This window comes from Vidua macroura, chromosome 18, assembly GCF_024509145.1.
Source record: "Vidua macroura isolate BioBank_ID:100142 chromosome 18, ASM2450914v1, whole genome shotgun sequence".
Taxonomy (NCBI): Eukaryota; Metazoa; Chordata; class Aves; order Passeriformes; family Viduidae; genus Vidua; species Vidua macroura.
Window position 1 is genome coordinate 6,082,900 of NC_071588.1, and position 21,004 is coordinate 6,103,903.

At 43.9% G+C, this 21,004-nt stretch overlaps 1 protein-coding gene across 6 annotated transcripts in view; it reads right to left on the minus strand.

Annotated features, from left to right (window-relative positions):
• Positions 1–20,040, minus strand: part of GALNT9 (polypeptide N-acetylgalactosaminyltransferase 9) — a 132,346-nt gene extending 112,306 nt beyond the window's left edge. For 5 of the 6 annotated variants that reach the window (XR_008439871.1, XR_008439872.1, XM_053993953.1 and 2 more), the window contains exon 1: positions 19,800–20,040. Coding sequence is in view for 3 of the 6 variants with exons in the window: in XM_053993953.1 (XP_053849928.1) it covers positions 19,800–20,040 (241 nt within the window). In the remaining 3 variants the exon portion in view is untranslated. The remainder of the gene's footprint in view (positions 1–19,799) is intronic. The other variant, XM_053993954.1, reaches the window with a different exon arrangement.
• Between the last annotated feature and the right edge of the window lie 964 nt (positions 20,041–21,004).

The window sequence follows — 21,004 nt, forward strand, 5'->3', positions numbered from 1 at the left end:
TCCAGTTACAGCTTTGTAAAGAAAAGAAAAAAGGTTCAGAGCTTCTGGAATAGGTTCAGTAACAGCTTAAACAGGACTCAGCTTACAATGTCTTTTTAATCTATTTTTACATAAACCCACCTGTTTAGAGGCAGGAATTAAAGCAGTTCCAACTATTGAACCAGCCCTAATGCTTCCACCTTGAGTTACTGTATTGTGCTAATTCTGTGCTCTTGTTCTGTTGCAGCTAGAAACTTCAGCTGAAGGTTACAGCCTCAGTGAATGGCATGTCTGGAGGCATGGAGTGAAGCACTGATCTTCCTCCTTCAGGAGCTGCATGTCAGAGTGAAGCAGACGCAAAAGAAAAGCAGCTGTTTGGAGGAGGAGGAGGAAGAAAAGTGCAATGCAGGTGAGCCATTCAACACTAAGCTAAAGGTCTCCGCTCACCAGCTGTTTATAACTTCATTTTAGTCATCCCCAAAAATAACTATTAGCTGATGATCTCTAAAAGAACATGCTCCCACCAGAGAAAGGCTCACTGCTGTAAGCAGCCCCTTGCCTCTCACACACACCCAGCACAGCCCCATTGGCATAAATTCAGTGAATGCATTGGCAGTTCACTGCACCAATATTAAACCTGAAAAACTAAAAGCATTTTTCTGTTGCAAGCACGAGGATCAACAATATGCAGAAAAATAAATATCTTATTTGGAACTATTTCACTATTTGACAGTGTTTCAGCCAACTTTGCAAACAGTAGCGTGCAGCATAGGGAGTTGCTGGTGTCTAGCTCATGATTCAATCTAAATGTTAAACAGAGCCTGGCCCTTAATTTCTGCATATCCCAACTTTCCATGTCCCAAATCAGTTTCTCCCACCATGACCCTGAAGCAAGCCTACATAATATGTAAGATTTGCTGCCCAGAGAACTGATCTGAATTTTGCCCATATCAAAAGGTGCTTGCTTTCTGAGCTAGAAGGAATGCTGAATGTGGAGATTTATTTTACATACAGCAACATTCAGCAAGTCACATCCCACAGGGATACAAGCTCCAACTTTTGGAAATTGGAGAGCAACAAACAAAACCCCATCTAATTTAAGTGACTCCAGCACTTCCATTTATCTGAAACCCAAAACACAGTCTTTTTTTTTATAGTTGTACTGAAGTTTGCTGCATCCTTGCTTGAAAAGTTTATGTCCCCTGGTGCCTGGTATCAGCCCCAAGTATCTCTGCAGATATATCAGGGAGAAAACAAACAGCATCCTGCAGCTGATGGCTTGAAAAGGAAAAAAGTACAGCAACTTGTAAAGCTGAAGCACTTGATATGCAAAGTTTTGTCTCTAGAAACAGGAGGTGCAGTGGTTTTGTAGCTTAACCTCATCTCCAGACCCCAGTGGAAAGCCTGAGACAGCATTTCTCAGTCTTGATGCCCAGATGAGAGGCAATGCTATAAGACATCCACCTGTGAGAAGATGAATGATGGGGAAGGGATGAAGTGATTTGGCAGCTCTGCCTGTAAGGGAGCTGCTCCTTTCCCACCCCCAGCAGCCAGTCAGGCACAGAGTGCACAACCAGGAGCCTCAGCAATTATGTGGATTATCTGGAAAGAGGACTAACATCCAACCCCTTGTGTGCTTTGCCATATGTTTCTTCTTCAAAACAGGGACTTTTCCAGGTTGCAGAGAGCACTCTGAGACACAACATGTGCATATCTGTCAAATGCTCAAAATACATTTTATGGAAAATTCCATGAAGATGCCCAGGGCTATTCTCAGCAGCTGGGCTGGAAGCTGACCCTTATCCCATCCTACACACTCTGCTCCCACCATATTGATGCTTTAATCCTTGAATCCTACAAGGTAACTCCTACCAGGACTGGATTTGGCCAGAACCATTTTTTCCTTAGAGTTTCCATGGCAAATCCTGAGTCCAGACTCAGGATATCACTGCAGCAGATGCCACGTGAGCCCAAAAAAACAGATTCCCACCCCAAAGAACTCACCATCAATAAGGACAAGAACCAGATGCAAGAAGGATAATGAAGAAAGAAGACATGAAGGCAATATAACAAGGTCAAGGTGTTTCTGAAATTATCCTTTTTGTAGAAAAGCTTGTGATAAAAGCTCCTTAGTCATTCAGGTCATTTTGAGATGATGAAAGGTGGCAGTTCTGTGTGTAGAGGGAAGGAGTTCACCTCTGGTAAAGCTGCCCCATGTCAAATGCAAGACTTAATACTTTGAGGAAGAGGAGAGGAATATCTGAGGAAATAAAAAGACTTAGGGCCAGGTGTAGAAGACAGGCGTAGCAGGACAAATTGTGTTAGTCATCTTGGCACAACGTGGAGAGGGATCTGCTTCATCAGTGTCAACAAAAGGCCTGCTGGGGACAAAAAGGAACAGGATGTCCTTGCAAAGTGTTCTCTCTGAATCTGCTGTTCAGTGGGGCAGCACACACACCACTGCCCTCTTACAGCTGCCTAATCTTTTGTTCCTTGGCTTCACAGAAACGGCAGCATTGCGTAGGCTACTGCCTCTCTAGACACAAAATTCATTAGTGCTTTTTAATTGGAAGAAATACTGTGTTTTTATGTACAGATATCTAATATCAAAAGTAATTGCTTTTATAGAACGCTCATTTGGAGCTGGTTACCCCTTGAGATGAGAAAATGTATTCTAATTACAACAGATAATTCAGGAGGAGATAAACAGATTGAGGACTGGAAGGACCAAGAAATAGCAGCTGTACAGTCCACTGGAGATGAAGATAAAAGCTCATTTGTGAGGTAGGACACCGATCCCAAATTTACAGATAATAAGAGAGGTGCCAGAGTTTTGCCAGAAACTTGATATAAACAAAAAAATAGATTTCCTCCTTAAGCAAGGAAGAGCTATATAAGGATATATTTTGAGAGACAAAATAAAAAGCCCCTACCCCAGATGCATAATTTAAAATTATATGTGTATGATTCTGATTTTTTTTGAAATTTTCCTTTCACTGATCAAAAAGTTCATTCACAGAGGAAGATCACTTTGTTATCTTTAAATAAATAACAGATGCCACGATTCTTCTAGAAGTTTTTAAATCCCAGATGACTCGTGGTTTTTGCTGGTGAAACATAAAATGTATTTTTCTCTTCAGGGCTTTGGAGGAAAGCCAGAAAACTCCTCTGGTGATGGCATAAATCTGGAGTTGAGGGGGAGGAGCTGAAATGTTGGTGTATCTGCCTGGCAGCCCACTGATATTAAAAGGAGACAAAATCTGAGTGTCATCAGTTTGGCACCTGTCCTCTGGCAGTGGCCAATACCTGAGGCTTCAGAGGAAATGAAACACAAACGATAAAGCACTTGGCCAATTAAACTCTGCACAGTCCCTGGAAGCAGAGTTCCCTTCTGAACCCCACAGGCAGGTAACTAAAGCCCTGAAGCATAATATTAGATTACCCTCATTATCTTAACTCAGACAGGTAGAAACAGGGCATAAAACCATCCAGTGTCCTTTAAAAGCCCAGCCACTAATATTAGATTCAATGGGCTCCTGCAGCAATGAATTCTCTGGTACTGTCACGGTCAGAGTGTCACCAACTCACATGAAATGGATCATCTGTATCAATATATTAGATTTTCTTTAATTTTTCCAGGGAAACAGAGGTGAAAACTCCTGGGTGAAGTGATCATTAAAACAATAACAGAGCCATTCTAGAGGAAGGGAGAGTGACTTCTCCTTGAAAAGCTCCACAGTGCAAGAGCTAAAACTTTGGGGCTCTTTAATTAGATTCAGGAACAAGCTGGTTCAGCCAAGTTAAAGGGTTTTAATTTCATAAATGAGGAAAATATCTTTTGAAAAGCAAGGAGTTTGCTTGTGTTAGTCAAAGGCAGGGAAGGGAAGCAGTGGACCATGGTGGGAAGGGAGTTGTGACCCAAGGTCTGACAGGATGGAGCCACAGCTGGAAAGCTGCTGTTGGATGCAATGACATTTCCTTGACCCTACAGAGCTGACTGCGCTCCTCTAATCACTAAAAATACCCCTTTGACTTCTGATGCAATTCTAGATGAGAAGTCCCTGACTGCTCTATTCTCAGACCAGCTCCACTACAACAGTCAATCCCACAGGTGTAGGTTCCAAAAGGAAAAAAAAAATCTTTAAACACAAGGAACCAAAAAAAAAAAAAAAAAAAAAAAAAAATCTATCTAATTTCAGGTCCTATGCAGGTTCATGCTGTTCTAGACCCCATTGTGCTGATAATAAAGTCCAGACTCATCAAAGGCTCTACCACATCTGACATTGCCCAACCTGCCAAATTACTGCCTTTCAGCCCAGGATTCACCCTCGGGTCTCTGTCTCAGAGGGATGTTGTCCAAGGTTAAGGAAGATTCTTCTCTCCTGCTCAAGGGTGTTTGGAGAGCCCTGACAAGGGCCAGACAAGCCCATCTCCTGCAGCATCATTTTGCAATCATGCTCCACATTATTTGCAGACACTCATATGCCTCCCTGCTCATTTACCTAAACAGCCTGCTATTAAATTAAACTAACATAATCACACAGATAGCTTTCCCAACAACAAAGTCATATAGAACGCTTTGCTATTTGTAAGGCTAAAAAGCTCCTGGTTGTTCAGCTCATTTTGCACAGCAGAGGATGGCAGCATTAAACCCAGACGTGGGAGCTGCTGGAACTCAGAGTCACGTCGTGCTTGAAAGCGGATCTCGATTTTCCACTCCTGTGAAATTAGTCACTGAGTTCACCCCTGGCAATGCAACCACAATAAAGAGCCAATGTTAACAACTACAGACCTGCTGGCTACAGCCACTGCTCTCCTTCTGTGCTCCAAGAGTCCCTGCCTGCCCTTCCTATTGGCATCAGAGAATGAAATGATCTGAGAAAATCCCTGGGTTTGTCAGAGCAGGGCTGGTTCTCTATCTGCTGCCTCTCCATCTCATCATTGGACATTTCTCCTTGGGAACAGGTGGGAGAAGACATCAGCTGCTGTTGAGGATGAGAAATTTCAAATACTTCCACCCAATATCTTGGAAAACAGTTAATTTGGATATAGGTTTTCTCAGGAGCCAGAGAGAGCCTTGATTCCTCCCCTTTCCTTTCAGCCTTAAAAGCTCTGTAAGGGTGACATACTTTTTTTTTTTTGCATCATCGCACATTGGTTTCAAAACATACTCATTTCCCTGACAGACTGTCTATTTTAGATCTGTAGATCTGTGTATTTTTCTTGACCTGTCTTTGTATTCTTCTTTCTCAGGCACATCTTTGACACCTCTCAGGGAGCTTGGCTTGGGAATTTGGTTGAGACAGAACCTTCATCTCTGTTTTTCCTCCTCTTTCCTGCCTTCACTTTATTTTCATATCTCATGTCAACACACACCACAGCTGTGCCTTGCTTGTCAATGCCAGGCTGCAATGCCTCCTTCCATCAACCTCTTAATGTGTGCATGATTTAATTTTCTGTCAGCAGGACAAGTCAGCTCAAAACCAAACACATTTTAAACAGCAAAAAGACAGCACCTAAACAAATGCTGAATCCAGCACCTAAACAAAAATGCTTACAAATTAACAAATTATGGCATATTTGAAACTAAAATGGATGAAGTTATTATGCAGAGTCCTTCTAATTGATGAGATGAAGTGACAGCCACATTTATAACAGATCTATCCACAAGAGGATGTGCCCAACTAAAGGTCTGAGTCTCTCCTGCTCACAAAGGAGGAGCAGAAGGAGTCCACAGTGCTGAGAATCTTACTTGGTTTTGAAGTGCCTTGCTATTGTTAAAGGAAATGCTCAGTCTGGATTTGGTTTTGGCTCTAGAAAGGAAAGCTTTAGCTCTTTATATTCATAAAAGAAAGCCTATTTAGAAATGAAAGACACGATGTTGCATGGATAGCGTATAACATACAATTAATCAGGGATTTATCAAGGACAAATAAAAAGAATTAGGTAGCACATTCTCTGGGGGAAGCAAATCAAAGGATGAGATAGCATTACAAAAGAAAGGAGAAATGAAGATAAATAGCAATTGCCAATAAATTTGAGAAAATAAAGATGTAATGTTAGGGAAAAAAATATTGGCACAATGTTTTATTTAAAAGCAGTAATAAAAACATTGCTTACTTTGATTTCTGCCCTTTCTGGTTTATTGTTGATATAAAGATAAATTGACTCAGACTTCCAGGAGCGGGAAAGCTACAATCTACTATTACAGGCACTGTAAAAACCAGCCCTACTATAATAACTGATTCATTATTAACAAGATTGGCTTCATTGCATGTGGGTATTTGTAGGAATTGACTGTGACCCAGGGCTGATTTGGGCCCTGACAAACCCACAGCAGGACCCCTGGGCTTGCCTTGGAGAAGACAGGATGCATTTGGTAACAACGTGCTGCTTTGATCTACCTACAGAGCACGTTTAAATTACCACACATATATAGAATTCAGATCATATATAAAGACTGGCCAAGTTTTTGAAATTGTGAATGAACCTTCTTCAATTTACCTTCCTAATGGCACTGACTGCAACAGTGCTTATCTAGTTTTCACCAAGGCAATGTAAAAAGAAACTCAAGTTTACAGAGTCTCAATTTTTCCTCAAGCTTTCCTCTCCTTTGTGCCAAAATTCCATGAAAGAATGAATGTCCCTGTCCCCTGATGTGTCTCCAGTTTGTACTTACGACTACATTATGAGGTGTTAAATTACACAGTAAAAAGAGAAATGAGGACAGTGATAGAAGGTGCCTTTATACAGGAGAAGATCATCCTTCAGTGGAGAGACTGGTATGAATCAAAATTTGAATTTCAGGACCCCGAGTTCTGAGTTTACAGCTTGGGCTCATCACTCCTCAGGGACACAAAGCAGACGCGCTCTCCGCTCACGCTCAAACTTCAGGTCACACCCACATTTCTCCTAAGCAGCAAGAGCTTCCCAGCACCAAGTGGTGCCAGGGAAGGGCAGGGCTGAGCCCTGGGCTCTGACTGGGATGGGATGGGATGGGATGGGATGGGATGGGATGGGATGGGATGGAATGGGATGGGATGGGCAGCAGGATGTGCGTCACACTGCTGAGCACAGAGCACTGGGATCGCTGCTCTGCTCGCTCATAATTTAATTATTTACTCTACTGAAAGGCACTGAGACAGGCTAGTGGGACCCGAGTCTGCCATTTCAGCAGGCTGAAAATAAGGCAGGCTCTCCTGCAGTACTGCTGGAGTGTCAGGGAAATGTCATGCTGCTGTAGTTATTAACTGAAATAAGCAGGAATGTAGAGAAAAAAAAAAAAAAGCTTGTGTTAACATATTGCCAATTAACAGAGCAAGCAAAGAAGTTCAATGTGGACATCTGAGTCTGGTTCCTTTAAAAGCTCAGAACTTAATTTGCATGATTGTGTTTAAATAAGTAAAAATCCCACTTGTCACCAATATGATTTTTAGGCTGGTTTGCTAAGAAAAAACATTTTGTGGGATCATGCTGTCTCCATTTGCCTATCAGTCTGCTTCTCTCTCCATACTCTCCCTTCACTCTGCTTGTTAGATTTTGAAGACTGCTTCTAACTTCAGCCAAAGCTTGGCAGACAGTCAGAGGTCTCCAAAAATTGCATTTCTGTGAGTGTCACAGAAGCTGACATCTGGGAAGAAAGTGTCATTAAAATGTTCCTACTGAGAGAAGAGGTTTGGTGAAAGATCAAACACAAGAGACCTGTTGGAGCTGTTAGAGACTCCCCAAGAATTCACTTGTGGGATGCCAACCCACAAGAAATTCCATTTTCTTGGTTTAGCTGCTCAAGGAACTGAACACATATTTTTAGGATAGAATGTGTTAATCACTGGGTGTCCAGATCTGTTAGATGCCTGGCTGTTATATACACCTCTGATTAACAATATCACAAAGTTAACCTGAGGACACAGATAAGGGGAGGGGATCAGGGGAGCAGAGAGATGAGCTGTCACCACAGCTAAAGAGCCCAGGACAGCCCCCCTGGAAATGAAGGCCAGATCTCCTGGGTATGGGACTTGTATTTCAGCAGCTTAAAATATTGTCTTGACCCCTTCTGTCCCCAGTTCCAGTTCCTGGGAGCTCACACCCTCTGCTTCTTGTCAGGGGTTAATGGCAATGATGAGAACCAGGGTAAGTGATAAAAAAGCGTGTTTTCTGATCACAGATTAGGGGATTCCTAATAAAATCATGAGGATTCCATTTAAAACTACTTTTCCATATTACAGAAAATTCACATGGAAATGCCCGACTCACTAGATTAGCACTTCGACCCTTGCAAAGGGAGAGCACAGGCTTAGAGGTGAGACACCCTGACAGCAGGGCACACCACTCCGTGCAGCTCTGCCTGTTTCCCCTGGAATTAATTAAAAAATTAATCCTTCTGATTTCTTATGGTAGGAGTGCTTTTCCCTCCCCACCTTTGAAAGGAATATAAAGCATGGTATGATCCTAAAACCCATGAAGCCTCATGAGCAGAGGAGCAAACAAAACCTCTCTTTCTCTTTTTAACAGGGAATTTGTCAGTTCAGTATCTGTCAGAATACTTTTGAAAATAATCAACCTCTAGTTTTACAACCATATGCTGAGGCACTGAGGAGCCACAGGCATGCAATATCACCCATCAAACAGATTAGAAGCATCTTCTTCCAGCTCAGGGACAAAACCAGATCATACACTGATTTCTGCTTCTAAAATGAATTTCCATCCTGAAATATCATTTTGCTTTATGACAGTACAGCATGTCTCAGCCTAGTCATGTCTAATTGGTGCTGAGCTTTCCTGTCCTCTGGGCTTGGTTCTGACTTTGCTACTCAGTGCCATAAGGAATCCACACAAGAGCTTTTCTCTCTCGAAACTGGTCCACAATAACTATCAGCACTCCAAGTTAAGATGCATTGTCAAACTGTGGTATGGCTGTCCCAGAGTGACCTGTCCTACACGGTGCTGCCATGGGGAGCTCCACCTCTCCTTAGAGCCAGAACAGTTCTGCACAGTTCACAGTGCACAGTTCTGTTCAGTTGGGCACAGACCCTGACCCCAGCTGACTCATCCCATGAGCACTTCCATCCACTGTAATAAGGAAAATTTCACACTGGCCTCACTCTTCCACAGGCTCCACTGTGTCTCAGACTCTATTTGTGCTCCAGCTTCTTGTCAGGCTGATTAAAGGCTGAGAGATGCCTAAACAAGAAGTCCTGTAGCATATGCAAAAATCCTTCTGCAATGATCATCTCCTTCTCCTGCATCACTCAGCCTGTGTCCCTTGGCACGCTGGGCTGCTCCATCCCAGCTTCAAAGTTAGGGCCATGTCTTTGTTCCCTCATAAATATTTCTCCTCCATTTATGCACATCTTTTGTTCACTCTTCTCATTGTGCAAAGAAGACTGGAAATTCTCACTTTGTGAACTTTTTAATGTGTGACAGAAAGAGGGAGACAAAGAATCCAGTTATTAGGCAGATCAGGTTCAGAATGAATCACAGAAGAAATTCTTTGTTCCATGATCTCATCTGAGAGGGCTCTCTGCAGCCTGGCTTTGAGTTATGTGGGCCTGGAATGGGAACGTAGCTGTGAATATGGGACCCATACCAAGCTGCCTCTTTCAGGAAACAGAAGGTTTTGCATACAACCCCACTGGATACAGGCATTATAAAAGGCACTTCCCTTCTGGAATTTATTTTCTGTTGAATGGAAATGCATCGAGACAGATGTATCTATTTCAGGAGGAGCATCATGCTGGCACAGGTCTAAAATCAAAGATTATTAGGTTTGTGTATTCAGAGCTGGAATAGCTGAGGGTGAAATGTTCAGTGGAGGTGCTGACATGGTCTGTGCCTAAAGGAGCACCCCACGAAGGATGTGTTGAGTGAGTTTGCCAAATGTTAAATTGAAGAAATTTGTGAAATTTATAATTAATACCTGCAAACATTTTTACTGCTCCTTGTGATACTAACAGTGGATAAACAAAAGACATTTTTCAACTGCTGAGAAAGTTGCAGCTTCTGGCAGATGCAAGAGTTCATTAAAGAGTGGTAGAAATGACTGGCCACCTGGAAGAAAGGTGGCTCCAGTGGAGAATTTGGCTGCCCACATCCCTGTGATGGTTTTGGAAAGTCAGCAGCCTAAATGCACAGACCTGGGTCCTGGGGAATCTCCAGGTGACACACAAATTATGCAAGAGAACTACCTAAAAAAAAAAGTGGTTTCCAAATGCAAGGCTAGCACAGGTTCACACCCAACCACCCACTTTTCCACCCCAAACCCACTCACTGCATGTGAAAATTGAATGCAACAACTCTTTCAGCAGCTGGGCAGCTCAGCATTAGGCTGTTTAATAACTCCAACATGCTCAGCTCACTCTCCCCTCATGCCCCACTCCCATCTGTTACATGGAGCCACCTGCAATCCATCAGCAGCTTTTAGCATTAGCAGCTCTGTGCTGGCAAATCTGTTTTTCCTGTTAGAGGTGTGAACAGTGCCTGGTCCCTGCTCTGCAGCCGCAGCTCAGTGCTGGTGACACAGCCAGCACTGAGCCCCAGCTCACAGCACAGCAATGGGTGTCAGCACTGGCCACCAGCTGAATTCTGCTCCTGGAGCCACCAGTGGGGCTGAGTTTTGCAGACACAGAACTTTGCAGCTATCAGTAGCCTCATTTTACACACGGCTGCATGACCAGAAATCTGTCTTACAAGGAACCTATAGAGCAACTGCAAATTTTCATCCTGAGGAAAACTAACCTTTGGGTTATACAATGCTATTTCAATTGGGGATATTTTTAATCTTATCATTGCCTTCAGTTCAGCGTGCACAGGAGAGAATACCACCAATCTTCGGTGGTACAACACAAGGCTTGCTTGAAAATGAGTTAATATAACAAAAAATACATTTTTATTTACAAAAGCTGTTCATCCTAGAGGCATATGAGAGCTGTAGAAAAAAATAAACTCAATTTCTAAAAGGGCAGTAAGGCCCCATTGCCAAATAAAATACAAAACCAGCATAAAAAATCCAAATGAAAAACAGCCAATTAACCCTACCACCCCACCAAAAATGCTAGAGGGAAAAAAAAAAAAAAAAAAAAAAAAGAAGCAGCAAACTTCCCCAGTACTGCAGCAAAGGCCTCTCCAGCTGTCTTCATGGATATCTTCCAAGAGAAACAAAATCCTATGCAACAAACCCCCTTTTTCTTTGCAAATGGTCCTGCAGTACCACGGGCAGTACAGCCACCATGAAGTGCTCATCTGACCTGGCCTGAGAACTTCTTTTTGCAAAATGCAAACTGGAGCCAAAGAGCGCAAACACAGGAGCAAGGAGAGCCCCCAGAATTAGGAGTCAGAGGCAAAAAACCACAAAGTTCACCAGACCTCTACTAGAAAGGGGAATCCTTCCAAAACCTCCAAGGAGGAAGAGCCCTGTTCTCAACCATTCTGAAGCAGTACAGGGACACAGCAAGGCTTCATCCTTCGTGCTACACACACATCATCATGACTACCAAACCTACTCCTCGTCCTGTGGCAAAAGTGCCTTCACTTGGCCAAATTTACTTCTGGAGTTACTGTACTGATAACTACTGACTGTGCTGATGCCTCTGGATCAATAGCAAAGATTAATTTAGGCAACTGATTTCTACAGGACTAAGTGCACGGGTGAGCTGAGGAGAATTTGAATCATTGCTGCAGGGATAAAAACCCTCTTGAGGCAGTCACCCCGTGCAGGCAGCAGTGTCTGTCACCCCCCACACTGCTCCAGCCCAGCAGGGCTGGCAGCACCTGCACTTTGCTTAGAAAGCAGTGCCACTTTTGTACCTGGCTTAGATTCCCAGCTGAGCACAACTGCTGACTCAAGCACAGACATGGCTTTCAACAGCTCCCCAGGAACCAAATCCAGCAACACCCTGGGAACCCCAGAGAGCCCAGCCAGCTCTGTGCTGTTGATCCTGTGAGCCACAGGTCACACAGGCCTTTGCACAGCTTCTTTCCACACAGCTGTCCTGGCTTTGCACAGGGGAAGGAGGTGCCAGGAGCCTGCTGGGGGAGAGCAAGGCTTGGGCCAGTGCTGTGCCATCTTACAGGGGCTGCTCAGCCCTAGGGAGAGCCTGGTGTCGCAGCAGCCTCTTGGGCTCGCTGCTCTAACATGCAGCCCAGGAGGTTGAGACTGAAGCAAATGCACACTAAAGAATCCCAGAAGCCAAGCAAGTTCCTTTGTATCCTCACCCACCACATCTGGGTTATTTAAATGTGATTCCAGACACTGGAATTCCAAACATTATGCTGTGAAACAGATAACTCTCCTGTAGTATTTTGGCATCAAATATCTCTGCCTGACAGAGCCATTTTTAAGCAGTAGAAAGCTACTAAAACAGAAGCTCTTTTGAAAACCTTCTCCTTGGTTTAGTTTTCTTCATCATTGCCCACTCTCCCAGGATGACATGCAAATTACAGCTCATGTATTAAAAGTATAAATCAGACCAGTGGCAAGTGAAAGTGCTTCTAAGAGAATGGCTCCATGGGAGGTGATACAGGGCTTAAGATATTCAGAAATCTATATTCTCACCTTCTCTAACAACGTTTTGCTCATTTACTTCAACAACTCTTCAGCCCCCAAGAGAACTCTGCGTCCACACTGCGCATGATGACAAAGCAGAATCACTCTATTGTCTCCTCAGCTCTCTACCCTGCTGCTGCCCTCAGACTCTCCTTCAAAGCCAGTAATCAAGGACACATTGGAAGGAAAAAATAAAAAAACAACAAAAAAATTAGGCCTTTTACCATTTGTCAGGGATTCTCAAGACCAGCCCATTTCTGCTGCATTGTTCCACTAAGGACTGCCCTCAACAGGGATCCAAAACAATTCATGGCCCCAGGCTCATCTTTGGTTTGTGAGAAGATCCCTCAGAACAAGTCATCCAAGTAAATTAAACACAAACAGAATTGTTCAGAAATGAAATGGCCTGACAAGTGCAGTAAGAGGGGCAGGGAACTGGTGTGAGAGCTCCCCTGGAACACCCATTCCATTTCCCACAAAAGGTGCTGCTGGACTGTCTTTCCACGCACAGCAAGGAGTCCAACTGAGCTGAACCAGGTGAAATAAAAAGTTCGTGCGAAGAACTGCAGAAAGCAAAGTCCCCTTCCCTCACTGTGGGAGGAGAGCATCAAACCAGAGGGATTAGAGAGCAGAACTCAGCTCCAAAATACCACTTCCTTGGACACCTACAGACGTGCACATGCTCACAGCTCGCTTCATCTGGACCTACACCAGATCATGGGTGTGAGGTCACTTCAAGAAATAAGAATTCGAAAGCCCAACAGATCAAACTGAGAAATAACAAATGGAACCAAGGTTGTCACCTTTATGCCCAGCAGCACTACTGTGTGTTTAAACTCAAAGTAACCCCAAATAAATCAGAGGGCCCTAGACCAAGTTGAATCATTGCTGCCTTCTGTTGAGTAAGTTGAGAAGTTTTGGCTCAGGAGTTGGCCTTATACTCCTTACATCTCCTACAGGACTTGCTGAGTAAGCAGTAAGTGCCAGTTGTGCTGTACCTTTCTTCAAAACTGTCTGGAGAACCTAGATATTCCAGAACACCTGAAAAGATAGAAACTCTAGGGCAGAAAGAGTTTTTAATCTGTTTGCACCTGCCCTGCTGTCCTAGAAATGGGTTTTGCCTCCACCTCTGAAGCTTTCAGATACTCACAGGCATTTCCATGGCATCACAGCTGTGAGTTTTAGGAAAAGCAGACACATCCAATTAGTATTTGGCTGGTTTAGCTCTGTGCTCTCAGGAGAAGATGACTTTGGGTCACTGGGAGGATCTCTCTGGTTTTCACTCTCAGGAACTCGAGGTGTCTTATTTCAGAGGACAGTTTTGATCAATAGGACTAGAACAAGGTTGGAAGCTGCTCTGCTGTCACTGGCTCTCATCCTTCCTGTTATCCATAACATCACAGGCTCCTTTTATTTTCTACTTTTCCTTTTTCTGTCCTACAGTGTGCTGATTTAAACTAAATGATGGTAATGACTACCACGAGAAACCCCACAAACAACAGCAATAATTAAAAAGTATGCCAAGTATGCTGAGATAGAGAAACTGAGTGCCCATTAGTAAAGTTAAAGAGGAGCATTTAAAAATGGCAGATTCGTTAAACATGACTCATTTATTTTCCTTCCTTTCACAAATCTTAGTACTTCCTTGGATAAGTGCCACACATTCAGTGACTGGAACCTCATTCTAAAATGATGCTCCTGGTTTAACTGTTACCTGCCTTTATTTACTAAAAGATCAAACAAACAAACAATAAAAACCCCTAAACTCAAAAACCAGTTTCACCTCTCTCTATCAAGGGTATTAAATTAAAGCCAGGTTTTCTAATCCTCTAAACCTGTGCAGTGGCTGTAGGTGTGCAGCCACCACACTGCAGCTCCTCTCTGCGAAGATGACAGACCCATATTTGTTTTTCCAATTCCAGCTGAATGTACAAAGAAATGGAAGAATACTGAACCAGAATACAGCTGAAAAGGCAACAAAACCAACATCAGGCAAAAGTTTCCTTTCTGCCTCTGTAAACATTGCTTTTAATCTCATATGGTACAAATGATTCAAGTTCCACACAAATGAGTCAATGATAAAATTACCACATTATTTTTTTTTCCTGTCAAAATAAGCTTTCTTCCCAGCTACAAAGGTAAAGAGCAGAAACATTACCTAAAAAATAGTTTTACCACTACACAAAACACAGAGTACAGGGAAAGACTTTAAAATCACTGATGTGCTACCAGAATGGAGACATAATTTTTTGTATTTGTCAATATTTTTGCAGAGCTGAGTGCAGTTTTGTCTGTTTTACAAAAGAGAGCTACCCTCTTTTTAAACTAAACTTTTAGAACTTTTCTTCCTAAAGTGCCTAAATAGAGTAATTTTATTTCCAATATTACCTTACATTTACACAGGGGCTATCTAAATAGTGGCTCATTATGTTTTCCTTCTGTTGTTTTAGGGAATAAAACCTTGACCTTCCTGAAAGCACTGATTGTGAGTTCCCTCAGCTACATAAATCAATACTAATACAACCAAAACAAGTATGATGGGGAAATTGGTCTGTTGGACTTGACCATCACTTTGCAATACAGGAGGTCAGCCCTGTCTGTAGCAATGGCGACTTACCCAAGCTTGAGAAAATGACCCAGCACAATAGAAAATACTGTGTAGGAAACCAAGAAATGGCAGCCTAACTTAAAAAAAAAAAAAAAAAAAAAAGTTGGCATTTTTCCCTCCTGCCTTCATGAGAACCAACCTTGTACTTCTTTAAAAACATCCTCAAAACGAGACCATGTGAAGAGAAGCCCATCACCAGAAGGAAACCACATGGCTGAGAGCAGAGCCCACACGTGAGCTGATGCTTCTGGAGATGTTTGGGTGCTAATTTTGCCAGATGTATGTTAGCAGCAGACCATAAACACATAAAATAGAAATAGTTCTAAAACACGTGGGGATGAGAAGGTGCAGTTTCATTGGTACAAGGCTGCAGTCACACTAAACGTGACCTGTGCATGTGTGGCTTTACCTCTCTCCTCTGCCAAGGAACTGCTCTTCAGCTGAGAGCTGCCAGCTGTAAAAATTTCTTTTTGACAATGTGGACATGTGATGTGGACATTCACATGACTCTCTTGCAGCCTGTTCCCAACCCTTACTTTCAAACGTGGAAATTTGGACCCATTTTCAACCAGTCCAGAGCTTATGAAGAATAAACTGCCCTTTAAAAAATACTACTGTAACTTTTACCTATGCAGATTGCCAGGCTGAATTTTAAATGCAATCACTTGGCTTCCAGTGCACTCTAGAAATCAGGAGTCTCAGTCAGCAGGAATCAGTACTCTGCACCCAGGACCTGCTATTTCCATCATTTTAAGCCTCTGTGCTGCAATTATGTGAATTGTCCACTTTTTCCCCCAGCATCCTCCATGAAATACATATGTAATGTAAACCCCATTTATCACACTGGAAATTGCTATTGCATTTAATCTTCCCAAAGAGACCAAAATCAAATTATGATGTGTAACGAATGATAACCTGTCAAATTCAAGGGAATACTCCCAACTTATCCCTCCACATCTAAAATAGAACAGGTCAAAGGGGTCTAGTGTAGAAGACATGGGCAGGAAGACATGATGTGAGAATACATAATGAGAAGATGAAAGCTCTCTAAATCTTTGCAGATTGAATGAAATCTAATTACATGCTGTATTGATTGTTGTGTATTACTGGAAAGAGACAGTGAAAAGGGAAAAAGGCAATTAGACTGAAATTGTAGTCTGACCTTCAATTGCTTTTGGCATGAAAGGTTATGCTCTACTTGGGGCATCAAAAATTCTTTATCCTCTATGTTGAATCATTAGCTACAGACTTGGATGCAAAAGTGATTAGGGGAAAAATTCAGTCAATTAAATAATTTTTAAATTTTTTCTCTTTAGAAAAAAAGTAAAGGCAAAGGAAGAAAATATGAAGGTGTTATCATTATGGCATTTAATGAATTGCAACCAAGTCTAGCATGTATGAGTTCTGTTGAATGACAATAAATTATATCCATCCATAAATTATTGTTGAATGACAATAAAATATATCCATCAATAGCAATACCACAGCAAAAAATAATAATAAAAATATATATAGATTGCTCAACTAGGTCTCTAATAACTCTGTTTTTCAAAATAAACATTGTACCCAAGGTCAAACATCAGGAGGTAATACAAAATTCTCACCAAGAAAATTCCACTGACACATTTCATTGCTTTCCTTTCCCTTTACATGCTCCATTCATTTGCTTCCACCAAACCCAGCAGCAGCTGAGGGAAAAGAAAGCTTTCAGAAATACTATTTTCCCCAAGTTGATAAAAAACCAGAGCACGAGCCAAATGAAAACTACTGTTTGGGTGAATGTCTGCATGACTCTGCAGGGAATCATGGCAATTCTCATTCATCCTATTCTAAAAACTCGTGTTCTGCCAAAGACAATGGCAAGGACCAGCTTTCTCCTGACTTTCATGCATGGTCCTCTGCGTTCTGCACGCACCTCCACAGGCACTGCACTCACTGATTTCATTCAGACTGAAAAGTTAATGAGTTCTCAAGTCATCAGTTTTGGGTTGCCTCTTTATACATTTGTAATGTTACTGCCTGTGTTTCTTTTCCTTGCAGAAGGTACACACTTCTAAATAACATTTCCTTGATTGTATGTAAACAAATATGTGTGACAGAAACAAAATTCTGTGCAGCTGCAGGGCTGGTCTCTCACAGAGTGGCTTTTTATTGCACTGGATCATCAACAGAGTCACTAGAAAATCCAGATAGGTTTTACAAGTTCAGGTCTCATCTGAATAGAAGAGAAAAATAAAAGAACACTGAGATATTACCAAAAACATACTTAATAGGTAGCTCTAAATTTGCTGATCTCAAAGAGAAAGGACCAAGAGCAGAAAACTCAAATACTGGGCTGACCTGCTGCAATGATAGCACTGAGCTGGACTCAGACTCCTGGTGCTCTGAGAGGTTCTGGGTATGCAAGGAACTCGTATTCCTCCTGAATAAAATCTGTTTACCCGTGTCTGTCTCTCCACATAGAGGAGACCTCGACCCACCTTATGAAAAAGTGACATCCAAGACAGCCTCAGTTGGCTCTCCAAGCTTGTGATCAGGCAGCATGTACAGGACAGGGGCTGAGAAACCTTACTCAACACTGAGGGGAAGCTGCAGAGCTCCAGAGCACCCAGAGTGTTTGTGTCACACCAGCCCTGCTGTGTGACACAGCACAGCCCTGTCAGACAGGCTGCCCTGGATCCCAGGGCTACCTGAGCAGCAACTGATGCCCCTTAATGACACAAATAATGAGTCATGGTATTACAAACAGAGCAGCAGCGAGCAAAACCCAAATACAGATGCTTGGTCCTGATTTCACTTACAGCAATGCAACTCTGATGATTTCAGTGGAGCACCTCCTAATTTCTTAGGACTTTTTCTTCTTGTTGAAACATGATGGAGGAAAAAAGTATTTTTTTCATAATGATGATGAAAGAATTAATCTATGTTTATGTACCACTGTGTAATAATAAGAAACTCAACAATCACATCAGAGAAAAATTAATGGGAAATAACAGCTCAGCTTGAAAAACTTTCTGTATTTTCCTGTGTAAGAACTTCCAGGAAAAGAAGACTGCCTGCAGTGTTTGATATGACCTGAAGAAATAACGCAACACTAAGTTCAAGTAATTTCACCATGAAGATCCATATCCAATAAATGGAATTAAAGAAGATGAAGAAAACAGTTCCCAAAAAAGAGGCATGCTTCACAGACAACTTCCAGTCATTGCGTGCAATGGTGCACGGTAAGGACTCCTGCTGATTCTCCAGGGATGAACACAGCACAGGGAAATCCTTCCCAAAGTCTCCCCTATAAAGAGCACCATGAACAAATCTATTTGGACCAAAAACCCCCATTCATAGAGCTGTAATGGATATATCTTGCAGAGTTTGGGAACTTTGTGGCTTGGTGGAATTAACGAGAATGATTTTCCTCTTAAATCCTACATTCTTCAAAACTGTTCCAAAATATGGTTAGAAAACACAGCTGTGGACACTTTCCCTCTAATTCTTGAATGTGTGGGTTTGGGACTAACATCCCACTCTATGTTGCCTCTCTCTCTGCCCTGTTTATCCAGAGGAGAGTGTGAGGGGATGCCTTTTCCCTAACGCTTGTGGGCACAAACTGCACATTTCCATAACAGCCTAACTTACTCAGATTTATACATTCATTCACAAAGTAGTAACAGGAAACATACTTTATGCTAACCCTCCTATTTGTCTGCATTTTGAGGCTACAGTAGCCTTCCTTAAATCAATGTTACAAGTAAGATTTCCACAAGCAGTCTAGAAGCACACATTAAACATATTTATTCTAAAAATTTTATTTGCTGCAAAACACTGTTACATTTATATTATAATCTTATGCAAAAGTTCACTCCTTCAGCCTTTTCTTGTCCAATACACTGCTGTATTTAATCACATACTTATTTCTTTCATGTCTCACACTTAGAACTTTACAAATCTATGCAAATACAAATGCAGTCATTTTGAAGAATTAGTTTCTATATGAAATGTTATCTGTCCTATAACAACTTTGACGGCTTAGCCTGTTCTAACTACCATGGAAGGGTTCTTTGCTTACCTACCAATATTTTTCAAGGCTGGTGAATTAGAATGGTAAGTCATAAAAAGAACTGGTGGATGCTTCCCTTCCTCATCAATGACTATAACAAATTTAAATTGCAAAATCATTAGGGAAACATATGGGTGCTATGTTTAAACAGACCATTAATAGTGCACAATGTAAGAGCTCAGCAGAATGTTTTTAAAGTAGTTCTGAAACCAAGTATTTGACTGCCTGCTATAATCTAACACTGTATTTGCTATACAAACAACTTCCTATGCAGAGTTAATATATCCAGGCAAACTGTAAAACCTGGTACAGTTTGTAGGGACTTCCTCTGATCCTGAAACCCCTGAACTGCAGTCTCCTGAACTTTGTACCTATTGAGGAAGTCCTGACTTTGGACCAAGAGTTGGCAGAGAGGCAGGGTGGTGGTGGGAGGCTCGACAAACCCCTCCAGAAAAACCCTGCACCACTTCTTGCCCTCGGTTTTCAGCACTTCAGCACTGGGGTCGCTGCGATCGGTGCCTGGGCTCCCCTCCCCAGCGCGGGGACACTTCGGGGGCTCTTGCCCATCCTGCAGCACCCTCCCGGGGCACAGGACATCCCCTCCCCGCCCCTCGTACCATTGAGCTGGTTGTAGACCACTTCCTCCAGGTGGTCCAGGCGCTGCAGGATGGACTCCCTGTCGGCCAGGCTGCCCACCTTGGCGCCGCGGCTCCTGGCCCGGCGGTCCGCGCTCCGGACGATCTGCACCAGCTCCTGGGAGCGGTCCTGGATCCTGCAGTAGACGGAGAAGAGGATGATGCCCACGAAGACCAAGATGTTCACCGTCAACAAAGTTTTGATTTTCCGTGCCACCGCCATGGGAGCCGCGGGCGCGGTGGCGGGGGGCGCATCCAGGCGCGGCGAGCGGCGGCCCCGCGGCCACCCGGCGAGGGGCGCGCCCGGGGCGCGGAGCGGAGCCGGGGGGAGCGGAACGGAAGGCAGCGGAGCCAGGGGGAGCGGAGCTAACGGGAGCGGAGCCGAGGAGAGCGGAGCTGTCCTTCAGCACCGCCGCGCCGCTCCCCGCCCCGCGCCCGCCGTCGCCCCGCGGGGCCCGCGCCGCGGCGGGCAGGGCGGCATGGAGCGGGGCCGAGCGCTGCTGCTCCCCGAGCCGCCGCCGAGCCTCCTCCTCCTCTTCCTCCTCCTCCGGCGGCTCCCGCTCGCCCGCCCTCGCTCGCTGTCCGCCGCCCCAAACGCAGAGCGCCGGTGCGGAGTGACGTGCTCCGGGGGATCTCATCTACATGCACACGGCGGAGCCGCGCCGCCCGCCCCGCCTCGCCCGCCCCGCGTCCGCGCCCTGCGGAGCGGCCCCGCCACCGCCGCGGGAGCCATCTCATCGCCGCTGCCCACCTGGGGAGCGCTCGTCCTGCCCGAGCAGCGCCGCGGGCACCTCCTGAGGGCGGCAGGACGAAGGTGTCCTTGGCTGCGGTGCAGCCCCGCAGGGGAGGTGATGCCCCACCCGTCGCAGCGGTGGAGAAGAGATGAAACAAGTTCGCACGCTCCCAGCAAGAGAGGGAGCTGGCATCGCGCTCAGCTCCGTGGGTTTCCCAGCAGCCCGAGTACAGCACTGGCTTGGGATCCTGCATGGAAATAACATGGTTAGGACCACATCCACAGGCTAGAGAAGTTCTTGCCAAGCATCCATAGAAATATAAAATAGTTTAGGTTGGCAGAAATGTTTAAAAGCCCATCTGCTCTGACCCCCCTGCAATGCGCAGGGACATCTTCAACTAGATCAGGTTGTTCAGAGCCCTGTCTGAGCCGACCTCAAATATTTCCAGGGATG